Genomic DNA, 13,455 nt, shown 5'->3' on the forward strand with positions numbered 1-13,455 from the left:
GCTGGAACCACACACTTTTCCCCGTGGCCGGTGCCTCTGTTTCCACCCCCTGAGCAGCGACGTGACCTCACGTCGGGGCGCCTCTTGGCCGGACAAGCTGGGGGCCGCGGGCTTCGCAGGGCAGCGTTCACCCGCGGCGCGGCCCTGGGTTCCCTCCGTCGCCGGCGGAGCTGCTGGGCCGCCCCTGACCTCGCGTCCCCGTGCGCGGTGCGCGGACCACGCCGCTCCGGGCCCGCTGCCGCCGCGGCCCCGGCTCACTCCCGCCCCGCAGCGGGCGCCTCCCGAGCGGGCTGCGGGGAAGGTACCGCCCGAAGCGCAGAGCGCCCGGCGGCGGTGGCCTGGGCGCGGGTTCTAGGAACCCGCGGGGCCGCTCCCACCGCCCTCGGCGTCCTGCGGGCCCCGGCGACGCCGCGGGGGGGCTCGCGGGGCGGGGCGGGCCGTGCGCGTGCGCGAGCTGTCTGTCAGCCGGCCCCGCCCCGCCCCGCGCGGCCGCCCCGCCTCCTCCCTCCTCCCTCCTCCCGGGCGTGGGGCGGGCGGGCGCTGCGGCTGCCGGGCTGCCGCTTCCTCGGGCCATTTTGCGAGGAGCGACCGGGAGGAGGAGCCGCCGAGGAGACCCGGGCGAGGACCGAGAGCCGGGGAGGCGGCGGCGGCGCGGGCCCGGGCTCCCCTCGATCGCGGGCATCTCGAGGGGCAAAGGGATCGCCGGGGAGGGCACCGGAGAGCCGCGCCCGCAGCGCGGCGCGCCCCTTCCCGCCCCCTGCACCATGAGCTGGGGCACCGAGCTCTGGGTGAGTGAGGGGCCGGGCCCGCGGGGAAGCGCCTGGCGCGCCCGGGCTGGGCACGCGGGCGGGGTGCCCGAGGCGACGGCGCGCGGCCGGGGTCCCCGCGGCCTGACGGGGCGCGGGTCCGGGCGCCCCTCGTGGGCCTCCGCCCGAGCAGGACGTGCGAGCCCGATTCGCTCTTCCAAGGCGAGGGGGGCTGGTGTGGGCCCCCCGGCGGCCTGAGCAGGGGGTCGGGTCCGGGGCTCCCGGCGACCGGAGGCCAGCGGGGTCTGTGGGGTGGAACCTTAATCCCGGGGGGAGTAACGGATGCGCCGCGGGCCGGCTTCGATGGGGGCGTGGAGCCCTGGGATTTGGGGGGACTGCGTTATTGATTGGGGCGCCGCGCCCCGAGTTCCTAGGGCTGCTGTCTCTGCGGGAGGTGCGGCCGGTCGCGCTCCTCCCGGGGGCGGGGCGGCCTCGCGCGCCTGGGTCCCGCGTCCCGGGTTTGGGGGCGCGCGGCGAGAAGCGCGGCTCCCTGCAGAGGCGGACGCGGGCCTGCCTCGCCCGGCGCTCGCAGTCCTCGGCGCCGCTCAGGTCCGGGTTTGACCCGGGACCGCGGCCCTTGGCCTGGGGGGTAGGGGGGGGAGACGCCTTCAGCGAGGGGCATTCGCGGGGTGTTGATTTTTCCTTCTTTAACTGCTGAGGAAGCTGCTGGACCCGGGGAAGGTTGCGGTGAGGGGCGCTCCGCCGAGATCCCTAACCTGGGGGTGCGGTGCATAAAGCAGCAGCGTGGGGTCTGGAAGCCCTGCGCCCCCATACGGGGAGGGGGAAACGGGGTGCCCAGCAGTGCACAGGCCGTCCCCCGAGCGCAGGCTGTGGGGCGTGGAGCGGGCCCGTTTCCCCGCCTCCCCTGGATTCCCGGGGGGTCACCGGGCCGGGGATGGGCAGCCAGTGTCCAGAGCGAGGAGCCGCTGGGATCTCAGTTACTGCCCCGAAGTGTTCCCGGGACGAGACCTTCCCACGGCGCGGAAGAGCCTCCCCTCGGAATCCACCCGTGGAGGGCGGGGAGGCCCGCGTGGGGCGGCGGCTGCTCCCGCCGAGGCCGGGGCGTCTCGCCTCGAAACCAAACAGGGTCCGAGCTGCAGAGACAGGGCGCCCCCCTCCCCCCATTATTTTCTGGGCTGTAATTGTTCTCACGTAAGCGTCTCTGAGGCTCAGAAGCAGCTACTGTTACTAACCAAAAATCCTGAAGGCAGTAGCCCCCGTATATTAAGATAATTTGTTTTGTAAACATCCTCTGTCTCAAGGAACCCAAGATTTTGGCTCATGTTTACAAGTATTCACTTTTAAAAGAAAATAACAGATGGTGAAAAGACTCGCACACACCTAATTAATCTGCTGTTTTACATGCGTTTCTCTCCTGCTCCTGCCCCACTCCCCTCGGCTCTTCCCAGCTTATCTGGGGGGGGCGGGGGGACAAATCAGAAGTCATCTCTATCGGGAGAACAGAAATATTGGCAGGATTCCCCCCTCGCTTGTTCAAACACAAGGAAGGGATTCCGGGGGAAACCACAATATATTTCTCGGTGAAACAGGCGGTGGCTAAAGGGACTGACCGCACTGGGGGGCATTTCGCGGTGAAGCTGGGGACAGTTACGGGGGGGGGGGGGGGGGGGGGGGTGGCCCAGACGGGACTGATGAGCAAGGTCCCACTGCCTGCCTTTTCCTACACACTTCTTTTTGGGGGTGGAGGGGTGGGAGGGAAGGCAAAAACAAGGAGCTGTTGAAAATAAGTGGGAGCTGGGATGTGCACGAGGGACAGGAGGCCTTGGACTTGCTTGAGAAGAATTTAGATGGGCATGTCCATGAAAGAAATGCGGGCCTGAGCGGGCCACCGTCGGAGCTGGGCGATGGGGCCGGGCGGGCTCGAGGCGCTGTGCTTCCTATTGCATGAGCTCGGGTTTTTCTACAGTAAAACTCACCAGGAAAGGTTTTTAAGGGAGGAGGCGTGTAAGCTACTTGAAATTTTTTTTCACTTGGTAAGTTTAGGAGGAAGGATTAGTCAGTTAGCAGTTGTACATATGCAAGGATGTGTCAGCGAAGAGGTTTTTTTTAGAAAGGGGCTTCCCTAGAGTAGTGGCCATCACCCTGGGGTCGCTTAGAGTTCGTGGGGGGAAAGGAACGAGCCCACTGATGGGCACTAATAAGGGGTGCGACATCTGAATTGTAAGGTGAAATACCAAGAAGTATGAGCACAGCAAAATGTCTGTTCTCAGTTGCCTTATTTTATTAGTACCTGAGGTGTTGTTTTTTTAGTGGAGTAGTGAAGGGTTCTGGAAAGTGAGCCCCAGTTCTCCGGTGGCGAGAGGCTCGGGGACGTGTGGCGTGTGGGGCAGCGCTGGGCAGCCCAGCCCAGGGCAGTGATTGAGGGTTTTCCTTGAATGGCGGCTTTGGGATCGTGCACATGTGTAATGAGGTAATGATGGGGCGCTCGGGCCGAACTTGGCAGAATTGTGCTTCCAGATGGAGAGAGACGGAGCTATGCTTTGGGTGGCCGTTGGGTTATTTGTAACAGGTGGTGGCAGCTTGCATAGACCTTCGCAAATACCACCAGGTGGACACACATCTTAGGGCTTTAGTCCAAGTCCACGTGGGCTTTTAAAGCTACAGGTTTCTAATGTGCACTTGACGTGAAAGGCTCACCCTTTAGCCACATCCTGCTCTGCAGAGGTGGTAAAACCTCTCTTTCATCATCTTGCTCTCTCTTTGCCTCTCCTAACACCGGTATATGAGTAAACTTTCAGATTCTAGGAAATGTTTAGAGTCGTGAAGTGTCAGGGAGTTATACATCTGTGAAAATGGACCCCAAACCCATACTTTGTAAAAACTTGACTGGCTTAGTTTGTATTTCAGTTGGGGCTATTTTGTATCAGGTCAAAGTGTAAGTGGCTGTTTTCACAGGACTAGGTCACGATAACATTGTTTCTGTACAACTCTTCATAAGGTTGCCTTTGAGTCAAAGTTTTCAAACCTTTATTGATCGGCTACTATGTGGGAGACACCTTTCTGAATCTAGGTTACATTACATACATGGAAGGCTGTCCACTCATTTCAGTGAACACATGCAAAGCAGGTCTTAAGTCCAGCCTCCAGCATCAGGGCCAAGAGAGAGAGGTTTACATTTGTTCATAAGAAGAACCGAATGAGTTTACTGAAGACTTTGTTTAAAAAGTGATGAGCCCAGCCGGTGTGACTCAGTGGTTTACCGTGGACCTAGGACCAAGAGGTCACCGGTTCTATTCCGGGTCAGGGCACATGCCCGGTTGCAGGCTCGATCCCCAGTAGGGGGTGTGTAGGAGGCAGCCGATGGATGTTTCTCTCTTGTAGATGTTTCTAACTCTATCCCTCTCCCTTCCTCTCTCTCTAAAATCGATAAAAACATACTTTTTTAAAAAAGTAATAATAATAGAATACATAGGTTGCACTGACCTTTTGAAGTTGTGATTGGTCATGGAGAAATGGCAAAGCAAGAGTTTCTTACATCTGAATGTGGGTTTTTTTCTCTTACCTGCTTATTAGAAAGAAGTGACAAGTTATGGAAGTGTCAGTTCAGCTTTTTATTGGCTTGATCATGAATGTGAACTGTGAATAAAGCCACTGGAAATTTTAGCTTTGCTCATAATTATTCTACTCTTTGCAGTTAGCAAATTACTTGCTGGCAGAAGTTACTTTTGTCTCCTACTGTCCTCTGTGCCATCTTTTTTTTTTTTTTTTAATTGATGACAGAGAGACATCAACTTGCTGTTCTACTTATTGATGCATCATTACCTGATTCTTGTATGTGCCCTGACCAGGGATCGAACCTGCAACCTTGGCGTGTCAGGATGATGCTCTAACCAACTGAGCTACCTGACGAGGGCCTCTGCCATCTTAATTTCATTATTTTGGTGCTCATAAGAAATGCAGGAGCCCAAAATAATAAAAGCAAGGAAGTGAACGGAGAGACCTGAGGAAGACATACTGGTTACCATAGTAAGAAAGCACCTGTGTTGAGCGTATGCAGTGTTTTTAACCCCTGCCGTTAGGGCAACGCCAGCCATACAGCGTGCATGCGACAGTGCTGATGATGGTGACGTTGATTGTGGTGAGCACGTTTAAGCGGCAGCCATGAGAGAGTTATTTCCCACTGTCCTGGGAGCAATGCCTGACGCATATAGTAAGAGCTTGATAAATATTTGTTAAATAAATGAATGAATCCCCCCCTTTGTTTTAACATTTGTTGTTTTTTTTAAGTAATGGGGGAATGATCTCAACACCTTTATGCACTTTGGTGGGTATAAACATTTTGTACAATTCGAGGCACCTTTCCCTTTGGTTTTTCAGAGCAGTTTTAGTTTCACAGCGAATCAAGTAGAAGGTTCGGAGTTTCCCTTACACTCCCTTCCCACGAGCATTCCCAGTCCAGGCGCCTTCTCTCCACTTTAGAGTCGGGCTCGAAGGGTTATTGTTTCTATTGCTCATGCTGCTTATGATGCCGGATGTGCACGAGAGTGTTTCTGTAAGAACACTTTACAGTGTGCTAATATTTTAAACCGATTATTTTTATTTTTACGGAATTCCTTTTTTAAAAATATGTTTTTATTGATTTGACAGAGAGGAAGGGCGAGAGAGAGAGAGAGAGAGAGAGAGAGAGAGAGAGAGAGAGAGAGAGAGAGAGAGAGAGAGAGATCGGCTGCCTCCCGCACGCCCCCTGCTGGGGATCGAGGAGCCTGCAACCTCGCATCTGCCCTGACCAGGAATCGAACCATGACCTCCAGGTTCATAGGGCAACGTCAACCACTGAGCCACGCCAACCGGGCAATTATTTTTTTAATCTCAAAGTAATGGACTATGAATAGTTCCAGGTTTTGGAGAATTAGCTCTTATTCCATCTTCTTACTGCAGAACACTGACCAGAGTGCTGTCCTGGCAGCACTTCATAGCCCTGCACTGCTCTTTATTTTTAACACTTCAGAGACACATTTGGGATCAACACAGCAAGGCCAGCAGGGGAGACCTTACTGCTAGAACTGCGGCGAACAGAGCGGAACTGCCTCGGAAGACAGATTAAACCGAGTTCGGCTCTGTCGTCCCTGCCTCCCATTTGAAACAAGCTTTGCACAGTCTTTTCTGGTTGGTAAACATTAAACCTCACCTGGGAGGTCTGCAGATTTTGCGGTCGATGTTTACACATCAGCCCGTTGCCTTCACTTTATACATTAGCACTAATCCTGAGCGTTTACTGAAGTTGCATTTTGGGTGGGTAGAGCCGTATTTCAAGCACCATAAGGCAGCCTTGCAGGCGTCCGTGCCTGCCCGGCGACCACATTACAGCTCTTGCTTTACATCGCGCGACACGGAAAGTGCCCCTTTGAAGGACTGTTCAAGTATCACTCACTCCCTGGCTAAAGCTAACACCGTGCTTCCTGCAAGCGTTACTCATGCCCGTCTCGTCAACACCACCCACATTTTAAAATAAGGCTTTATTTTGACACTTAAAAATTGCAAGCTACCGAGAATATGTGAATGCCCTGGGAAATTAATCTAATTAGGTTTTAGAATGTGGGTGTGAAGTCTTCTGGAATGAGTGTTTATAATGAAATACTCTTTTCCTGTTTTAGTAGCGCATGCTCACACTAGCTTTGATCCTAATGATGTGTCTAGCTTAAAAAATTTTTTTAATCATAAAGGGGCAAATATGTAGATTAGAGAGGTAACTCAGAGTATACAAGTTTTTTAGTATCGATCGATCATGGTCTTCCAGTTGGGACCAACTTTTAGCTTGTAAACCTCATCTGATCTGTAAAGTCTATGTTAAATTTATGTAAAGTGTAACAGCCTCAATTGTTTCTGCCAGAAATAGATTCAAACCACCACCAATAAACAGCAAAAAAGATGGAACTTTCAGCTCCTTGTTGCAAAGGTTAGAATACCTGTTAACATTTAAACTATATCATATTACCGTGTAGTGTGTTTTTTAATTTAGAGCATAGCATTCTAGTGATTAGAAAGGTTTCCTAAAATAAAAATGAGGTCTTTGATTAATATCTGTGATTTTAGTGTATACATTTTAGCAACTATAGTTTCATCTCTACCTTATACTCCTCCACTCTATGGGTTGTAAAAATAGAAATAGCTGCCCAGCTGGTGAGGCTCAGTGGTTGAGCATCAACCTATGAACCAAGAGGTCACCGGTTTGATTCCCGGTCAAGGCACATGCCTGGGTCGTGGGCTCGATCCCCAGCAGGGGGCGTGCAGGAGGCAGCCGATCAACGACTCTCATCATTGATGTTTCCATCTCTCTCTCTCTCTCTCTCTCTCTCTTCCTCTCTCTGAAATCAGTAAAAACATATTTAAAATATATATGCATAAACAGCTTATAATTACATAAACTCTATAGCTCTTGTAATATTTTATTTTTTATTTTTTTAATAGACCAGAGAGAGAGAGGAAGGGAGGGAGGGGAGAGAGACATCGGTTTGTCGTCCCACCTCTTCATGTGTCATTGGTAGCTCCTTACATGTGCCCTACCCGGGACTGAACCTGCAACCTTGGCATATCGGGATGACGCTCTAACCAACAGAGCTATCCAGCCAGCACTCCCCATTTTTTAAAATACGAAAACAGAAGAAAGTCAGCTTGTCAAGTGCCTGATGCCCCTTTTTTCGGGAATTTAAGTGCATCTGTTCCTAACCTAACACCCCGTGAGTTCAGTCTTTATCTTCATTGGATGGGTGAGTCTCAGCAGGTGAGGATACCAGGCTCACCAAAACCGGGACAGTGGGTGCTGCGGCTAGAATTTAAGTGCAGTTGTACCCCCACCCCCCGACACGAAACAAGTGTAGTTTAAAAACGGCGCCCTCCGTCTGAGCAGCCTGAGGTCCCCTTCATCCCAGCAGCGCCACCTCCCCCTCTGCCGGGGGCTCTGCTTCCTGAGACGTCCGTGGTTCTCAGGCGGAGAATGGCCCAGAAGCCAGGACTCGGCGCTACCGAGTGAGTGCTGCAGACACGGGAGCGGGGAGCTGAGCTCAGCTTCTGGCTGGCTCCCTGCCTCGGCTCATGAGCCCCCCGCCCTTTCAGGTCTAAGGGTGCGTGTGTTTTCCTCTTTTAATATAAAATGAATTTGTAAAGCTGTTAAACAGTAAGAGCGGCGTCAAGCTTCTGATTTTGTGTCTCACAAAAGTAGGTCCTAGTGAAAAGTGTTCAGATTAAATTGAGACAGGACGGGGGAGACATCGGCCACGCGGGGGATGCTCCACGGCCCCACCCAGGGCTTTCCAAATTTGAGGTCTTGAGGAACATGAAACTGAACACATCCCCTCCTGTCTGTGTCAAAAAACAAACAAAAACCCCACACCAAAAAACAGCACTTTTACGAGGATCCCCTTAGTACTTCTAACTGCACCACCCAAAACGGGAGTGGGTTCTTGAGATGCATGACAACACCCAGCGGGTTCTCGGGAGAAAGTGTGGGTGCCCCACGCAGGCCAGCCGGCTGGGAAGGGCTCGGCCGCCGCCCCGCTCGCCTGATGCAACTTCGATTAGCGTGGCCAAGCCCTGGGGGCCGAGCCTCCGCTGCCACCTGTTAGGGTGACCTGGTGCCTGCCCTTCTGCACCGCAGAGGGGAGGCCTGTCCCAAGCCGCCCGGAGACGGTGCGGGGCCGCGGGAAGGGCGAGCCACGGGAAAGCCTCCTCCTTGGGGACCAACTGCAGACTCCCCTGCTGCAGCGGGACCCGTGGAAACGAGCAGCTCCCCGCCCTGGCCTCTGGTTTCCACAGCAAAGCCTGTCCTGCGACTCAACATTCTGCTTACATGTTGAAAGGGAAATTGAGTAACCTCATCGCAGGAAAGTGCCACTGCTTTAACTCAGGATTTTAGGAGATCATGGGTGCTTATCTCTTTAAAAAAAAAAAAACATATATCTCTCTCACTGCAAAACACTAGCCATACTCATTTTTAGCAGTATACTTGGGTTTACATAAAATATAATTTTAAAAGTTTCTACTGCCCTGCCAGTGTGGCTCAGCAGTTGAGCATCAACTCATGAACCAGGAGCTCGCGGTTCGATTCCCCTTCAGGCCACCGGCCCGGGTTGCAGGCTCGATCCCCAGTGGGGGGCGTGCGGGAGGCAGCGATCAATGACTCCCATCAGTGATGTTTCTCTCTCCCTCTCCCTTCCTCTCTCCAAAACCAATAAAAATATATTTGAAAAAATAAACAAAAGGTTCTGCAGAAGCCACATTGTTTTCCCCCAAAACGCCAGAGGTCGGGAGGGTGGGGCCAGGTCGCTGTTTCTGCCTCTGGGTGAGCGACTATATTAGCTTCGGGTCCTTTTTTCACCCGTTGGGCAGAAAAACCAAAACCTACAGCCGCTCTCTGTTCCTGTCCTCGTGGCGCCTCCCGTATGCCCGGGGGTGACCCCTGCCGACCAGATTCCCAAGGCCGAGGCACCAGCAGAGGTGTGTCGTCGGGAGACTCGCCTTCCGCGTGCTCTGGCCTGCGCGTTTCCTCCCCGAGGGCTGGCCTGGGGGGAAAGCCGAGTCCTGGGCAGAGTTTCTCGGAGCACACGGACCCAGAGCGGATTTGGGTTAGTTTCGTGGCTGTGCCACCAGACGGTGGGAGCCCCGGACAGCGATGTCTTCCAGAGGGACAGGGCTGCGATCGGGGTGGAGCAGCCTGTGTTGTGGATGCCGTGTGGACTCCCCCTTTCCTTTGAGCAGAGTCTTTCTTTAGACAGGCTACTGGCACTGAGATCTCTTCAGTTCTCTCTCTTCCTTCTGGCTCCCCGAGATGACATCGGGCTCCCCGGTTGGATGTCGGGTGTTCACTGTCTTCTCCCTTCCCGCGTGTCCCGCCCTGGCAAGTCTGAGGACCTGAGCGTTGAAAGGCTCTCCCAGGTCATCCTGATGGGGCTCAGGCCGCCCCGTGACGCTCAGTCCCTTCTCGCACATTCCCGGTTGTCACCGCGCATTTTTATTCACCACAAATTTAAGATCCAGCAGCATTTCAGAGCTGCCCTCCTACCCTGCCAGCCACTTGCGGACATCGGTGCTGTTCTAAGATGCAACCTATTCCGTGTGGTTTCTCGTCATCATTTACTCAGACACCAGGTAGGCCCTCGCTCATTCATTCTGCAGGCTTTACTGACCACCCACTATGTGCCAGGCATTGTTCTAGGCAAAGGGAACGTGGCCGGGAACCAGACAGTAAAGGGAATTGCCCTTCCATGTGGTCTCTGTGTCACATACCTGATGGTGACCAAGGCTATGGCGGAAAATAAGGGCGCAGGAGACGGAGCTGGAGGGCCTGGGTGGATGGGGAGGGCCTGGGTGCGTGCTGGGCGTTTGCACGATGCCCGTTGGACATCTAGGTATCTGATGGCTAGCCCGGCGGTTTCCAACCCGGTCGCTGCAAGAATGTTTAAAACATGCAGTTCCTGACTATTTAGTCAGGGGCACTGACCTCTTTTCCCTGAGACTGTCAGATAAAAAAAATGACAGCAGCCAACACAGCAGGAGCTGTCCGGTGTGAATGCCCTGTCCAGACCCGTAAATACATAGGCCATACGACAGAGCTGCAACTTTTGGTCCCGTCGCATAATAAGCTTGCGTCTGATTGGTTAATTCTTGGTACCAGAAATCCTGATTTTTTTTATAAAGTCACTTTGGAGCAAAAAGGGTAGGTAATTACTATTATTTTTTTTGTAAATCAATCAAAATTATACTTTTTTTTTTTTTGTAAGATCTGCAAAAAATATATTTTTTGGTGTGCTGCAGAATTTTAGTAATTAGTTTATGTGCCATGAGGTGGAAAGGTTGCGACTCGCTGGGCTAGTAGATGGTCTAATGTATGCAGCTGGAGCTCCGGGAACAGGTCCAGGCTGTCTGGGTCTGTCTGGGTCTGATTGCCCAATGTAAGTTCGGGTCATCAGTAAAGCAAGAATTAAGATGGCAAAACGCTGAGCTCTCGGTGCAGTGATATTCCTCCAGGTGCCCTCGTTTAACTTTAAAACCCCGTCAGTAGCAACGCTTTCGGGCTGGGTTGCCCTTTTGGACAGTGGCTGGGCTCTCTGTTTGCTGAGCTGTTTATCTTGCCGAGAATCATTATGTGACACTCAGGTTGGGAGGGGTGCAGACTATTAAGAGTTGACTGGTTTTGTAAATTGTGCTAAGAGCATAATAAACAGATCTTGAAGCTTTGATATGCGTAGAGGTAAGACTAATGTACCAATTCATAAATGGAAACAATTAAAAATAAATGGGCCACCGATGCGCATTTGGTTTTTGTTAGTAATCAGAAATTAGTGTCATACCTGCATTATTTTAATAGGTTCTTGCAGACGGCCTAATAGTTTCCACTCTACTCCTTTGAAAGCGGCCTGCGGTGCTTGCTCTGACGCTTGGCGATGGACAGAGAATGTTCAGAGTTGTTCATTTCACACCTTGTTGGCTGAGATCTGCGTTGTAGCTGATATTAATCTTTCTTTTTGTATTTCTCAGAGACTCCTTAAAATTGGTAACCCTGGGTCACCCAATAAATCAGATCAGGGGGGAAATCTCACGTGTGCGGCAGATTCTATTTTGCAAAAATGCCTCAACAATTTCTCCCATTCCACGCGCTCTTTCCGTATGACCCGAGACTCCTCCCACGGAGGGGTGGGAAGGAGGCTCGTGTCCCTTCCCCTCGAACCTCAGCGGCTCTTTGTACTTCCTCCGCTGATAGAATACGGTAAAAGTGACCCTGCATGACTCTTGAGGCAGGATTGTAAACACGCCTTACTCTTCTGGGATGCTTGCGCTTGGCACCCAGCGCCATACTGTTAGGAAGCCCAACCAGCCCACATCGGGAGCCGAACGGAGCAGCCAGCTGGAGAGGTTCCAGCCTGATCGAGGTCTCGTCTAACAGCCAGCCAGCCGCAGCCATGTGAGTGAGAGGCTTCTAGACGATTCTCGCTCCCAACAGTCGAGTCCCCTCGGCCTCCAAGGCTTCCCAGCTGGGGCCCCAGTCACGGAGGAGCAGAGACCAGTTGTCCATTTATTTAGAGAACAGGCCTACGATGCATCCTTTGAGTCTCGTCTAAAAATAAAATACGGTCACTTTGTCTTTGAAGAAATGCCGTAGAATGCGACATTGGAACATTGAGGAACATTCAAGAAGTTTTCTCTACTTACTTTCTCTGAAGACAACAGGGCAGGAAACCGAGAAGCTCCGACGCGAAGACTTGTGGGGAAATAGGTGCTCCTCAAACCAAGTCTTTGCTGAGGTTCCTGCCTCAAGATTTTACACCTTGACTCGGGCGATTCTGTGTCATTCTTTATAAAAATCTCAAGAGTTTTTACAGGATCGTCATAACCATCGACCCACCATGTTTTTGCCAATTGTTGTTTCCCTGCCCCCCCTAAAGTTCATCGCCTGGTCTTTGAAAGGTAAGCCATTCAGATCCGCTTCAGAAGAGTTGTGTGAGAAACGCCAAGTAAAATACAAAGTTCCCCCCAGCTTTCGTCATGAAGCGCCCCCCCCCCCCCCATTCTGGAGGCAGAGTCTGCCCGGCTGAAGCGAAAGCACGTGGCCCCAGCCCGCCGTCCCTGCCGCTCGCTCCCTCGGGGTCCTCGCTCTCCGAGCGAAGCGCCCACACTAGACAGCCTCCCGTGGCTGCTCGTTTGGAAACTCCCTTATTTTAGACTATTTCTGCGATTTAGTCGGCGTGTGTGTTGTTCAGGAGTAGGGGTGGTCAGGAGCCAGACTGCTCGGTTCATAGCCTCATACTCACTAGCTGAGTAATTCCGGGCAAGTCTCACCTCAGTTCCTTCATCTGTAAAATGGGGATTATAATAGTGCCCACTTTATGGGATTATCGAGATGATTAAAGGAGCTAATGACTACTTAGAGCAGTGAGCGTCGGGCACAGTAGGCTCGGCGAGCGTTGGCCGTTGTCACTGATCTTGGCTTGTGGCTGGTCGTGATGACACCTTGTCCACGCCTTGAATTCCACACTGGAAAGGAACCGAGTGAGCCCTTACTTTTTGGGGTGATGCAGAAGTGGTCCCTGAATCGGGTGTAAACGAAACTGCTTGACCTCGACTCCCTTCACCTCAGGCGTCCAGGGTAACCTGAGCTCCAGGGTCAGCGGACACCCAGTGCTTGTCCCGGGAGCCCTGGTCCCTGGTGAACGGAGACCCCGGCAGCGCCCATTGTTGTAGGGCAGCTTCTTCCGAGGCCGGAGCTGCGGAGACGTCTTAGGCGCGGTTCCCACGCTGGGGCCCAGAGACGCTGGTGAGGTTGAGTCGGTCTACAGAGGGTTCAGCTCTTCGCCAAGCGGGGACAAGCAGAGCCGCGAGGCGCCTTCTCAATCGAAGCCGTCAGGTCGTGTCCACGGACTGAACGTCTCGGGTGTGGCTCCACAGGCACACAAAGAAGAACAGAGAAAACCAGGGCTGTTTTGCTGAACAAAACCCTTTGGGCTGAGAAACCTGAAAGGCTTGTTGTTTCATTAATTTTCTCACCCTGGCGGTTCCAAAAGGCAGGTAAATCACGTTGTTCCCAACAAACCTGCCGGCAGGCGGAGGCCACCTTTCCGGACAGAAACATTCAGCCGCCTGATGGGTTTTTACTTTAGGGCGATGAAGGTGTGGAGCTAGAGGGAGGTGGTTCTCG

The 13,455-nt window shown here is 53.0% G+C and overlaps 1 protein-coding gene across 4 annotated transcripts in view; it reads left to right on the top strand.

Moving 5' to 3' along the window:
- The first annotated feature begins 647 nt into the window (after positions 1-647).
- The window catches only part of FNBP1 (formin binding protein 1), an 85,688-nt gene continuing 72,880 nt past the window's right edge, over positions 648-13,455 (top strand). For 2 of the 4 annotated variants that reach the window (XM_087823024.1, XM_087823023.1), the window contains exon 1: positions 649-788. In XM_087823024.1, coding sequence (XP_087679150.1) covers positions 765-788 — 24 coding nt within the window. In that variant the 5' untranslated portion in view covers positions 649-764. Of the gene's footprint in view, positions 789-13,455 lie in introns of all 4 variants that reach the window. The other 2 variants (XM_087823026.1, XM_087823025.1) reach the window with 2 other exon arrangements.

The sequence above is a fragment of the Miniopterus natalensis genome, chromosome 12, assembly GCF_054644295.1.
Source record: "Miniopterus natalensis isolate mMinNat1 chromosome 12, mMinNat1.hap1, whole genome shotgun sequence".
Lineage (NCBI taxonomy): Eukaryota > Metazoa > Chordata > Mammalia > Chiroptera > Miniopteridae > Miniopterus > Miniopterus natalensis.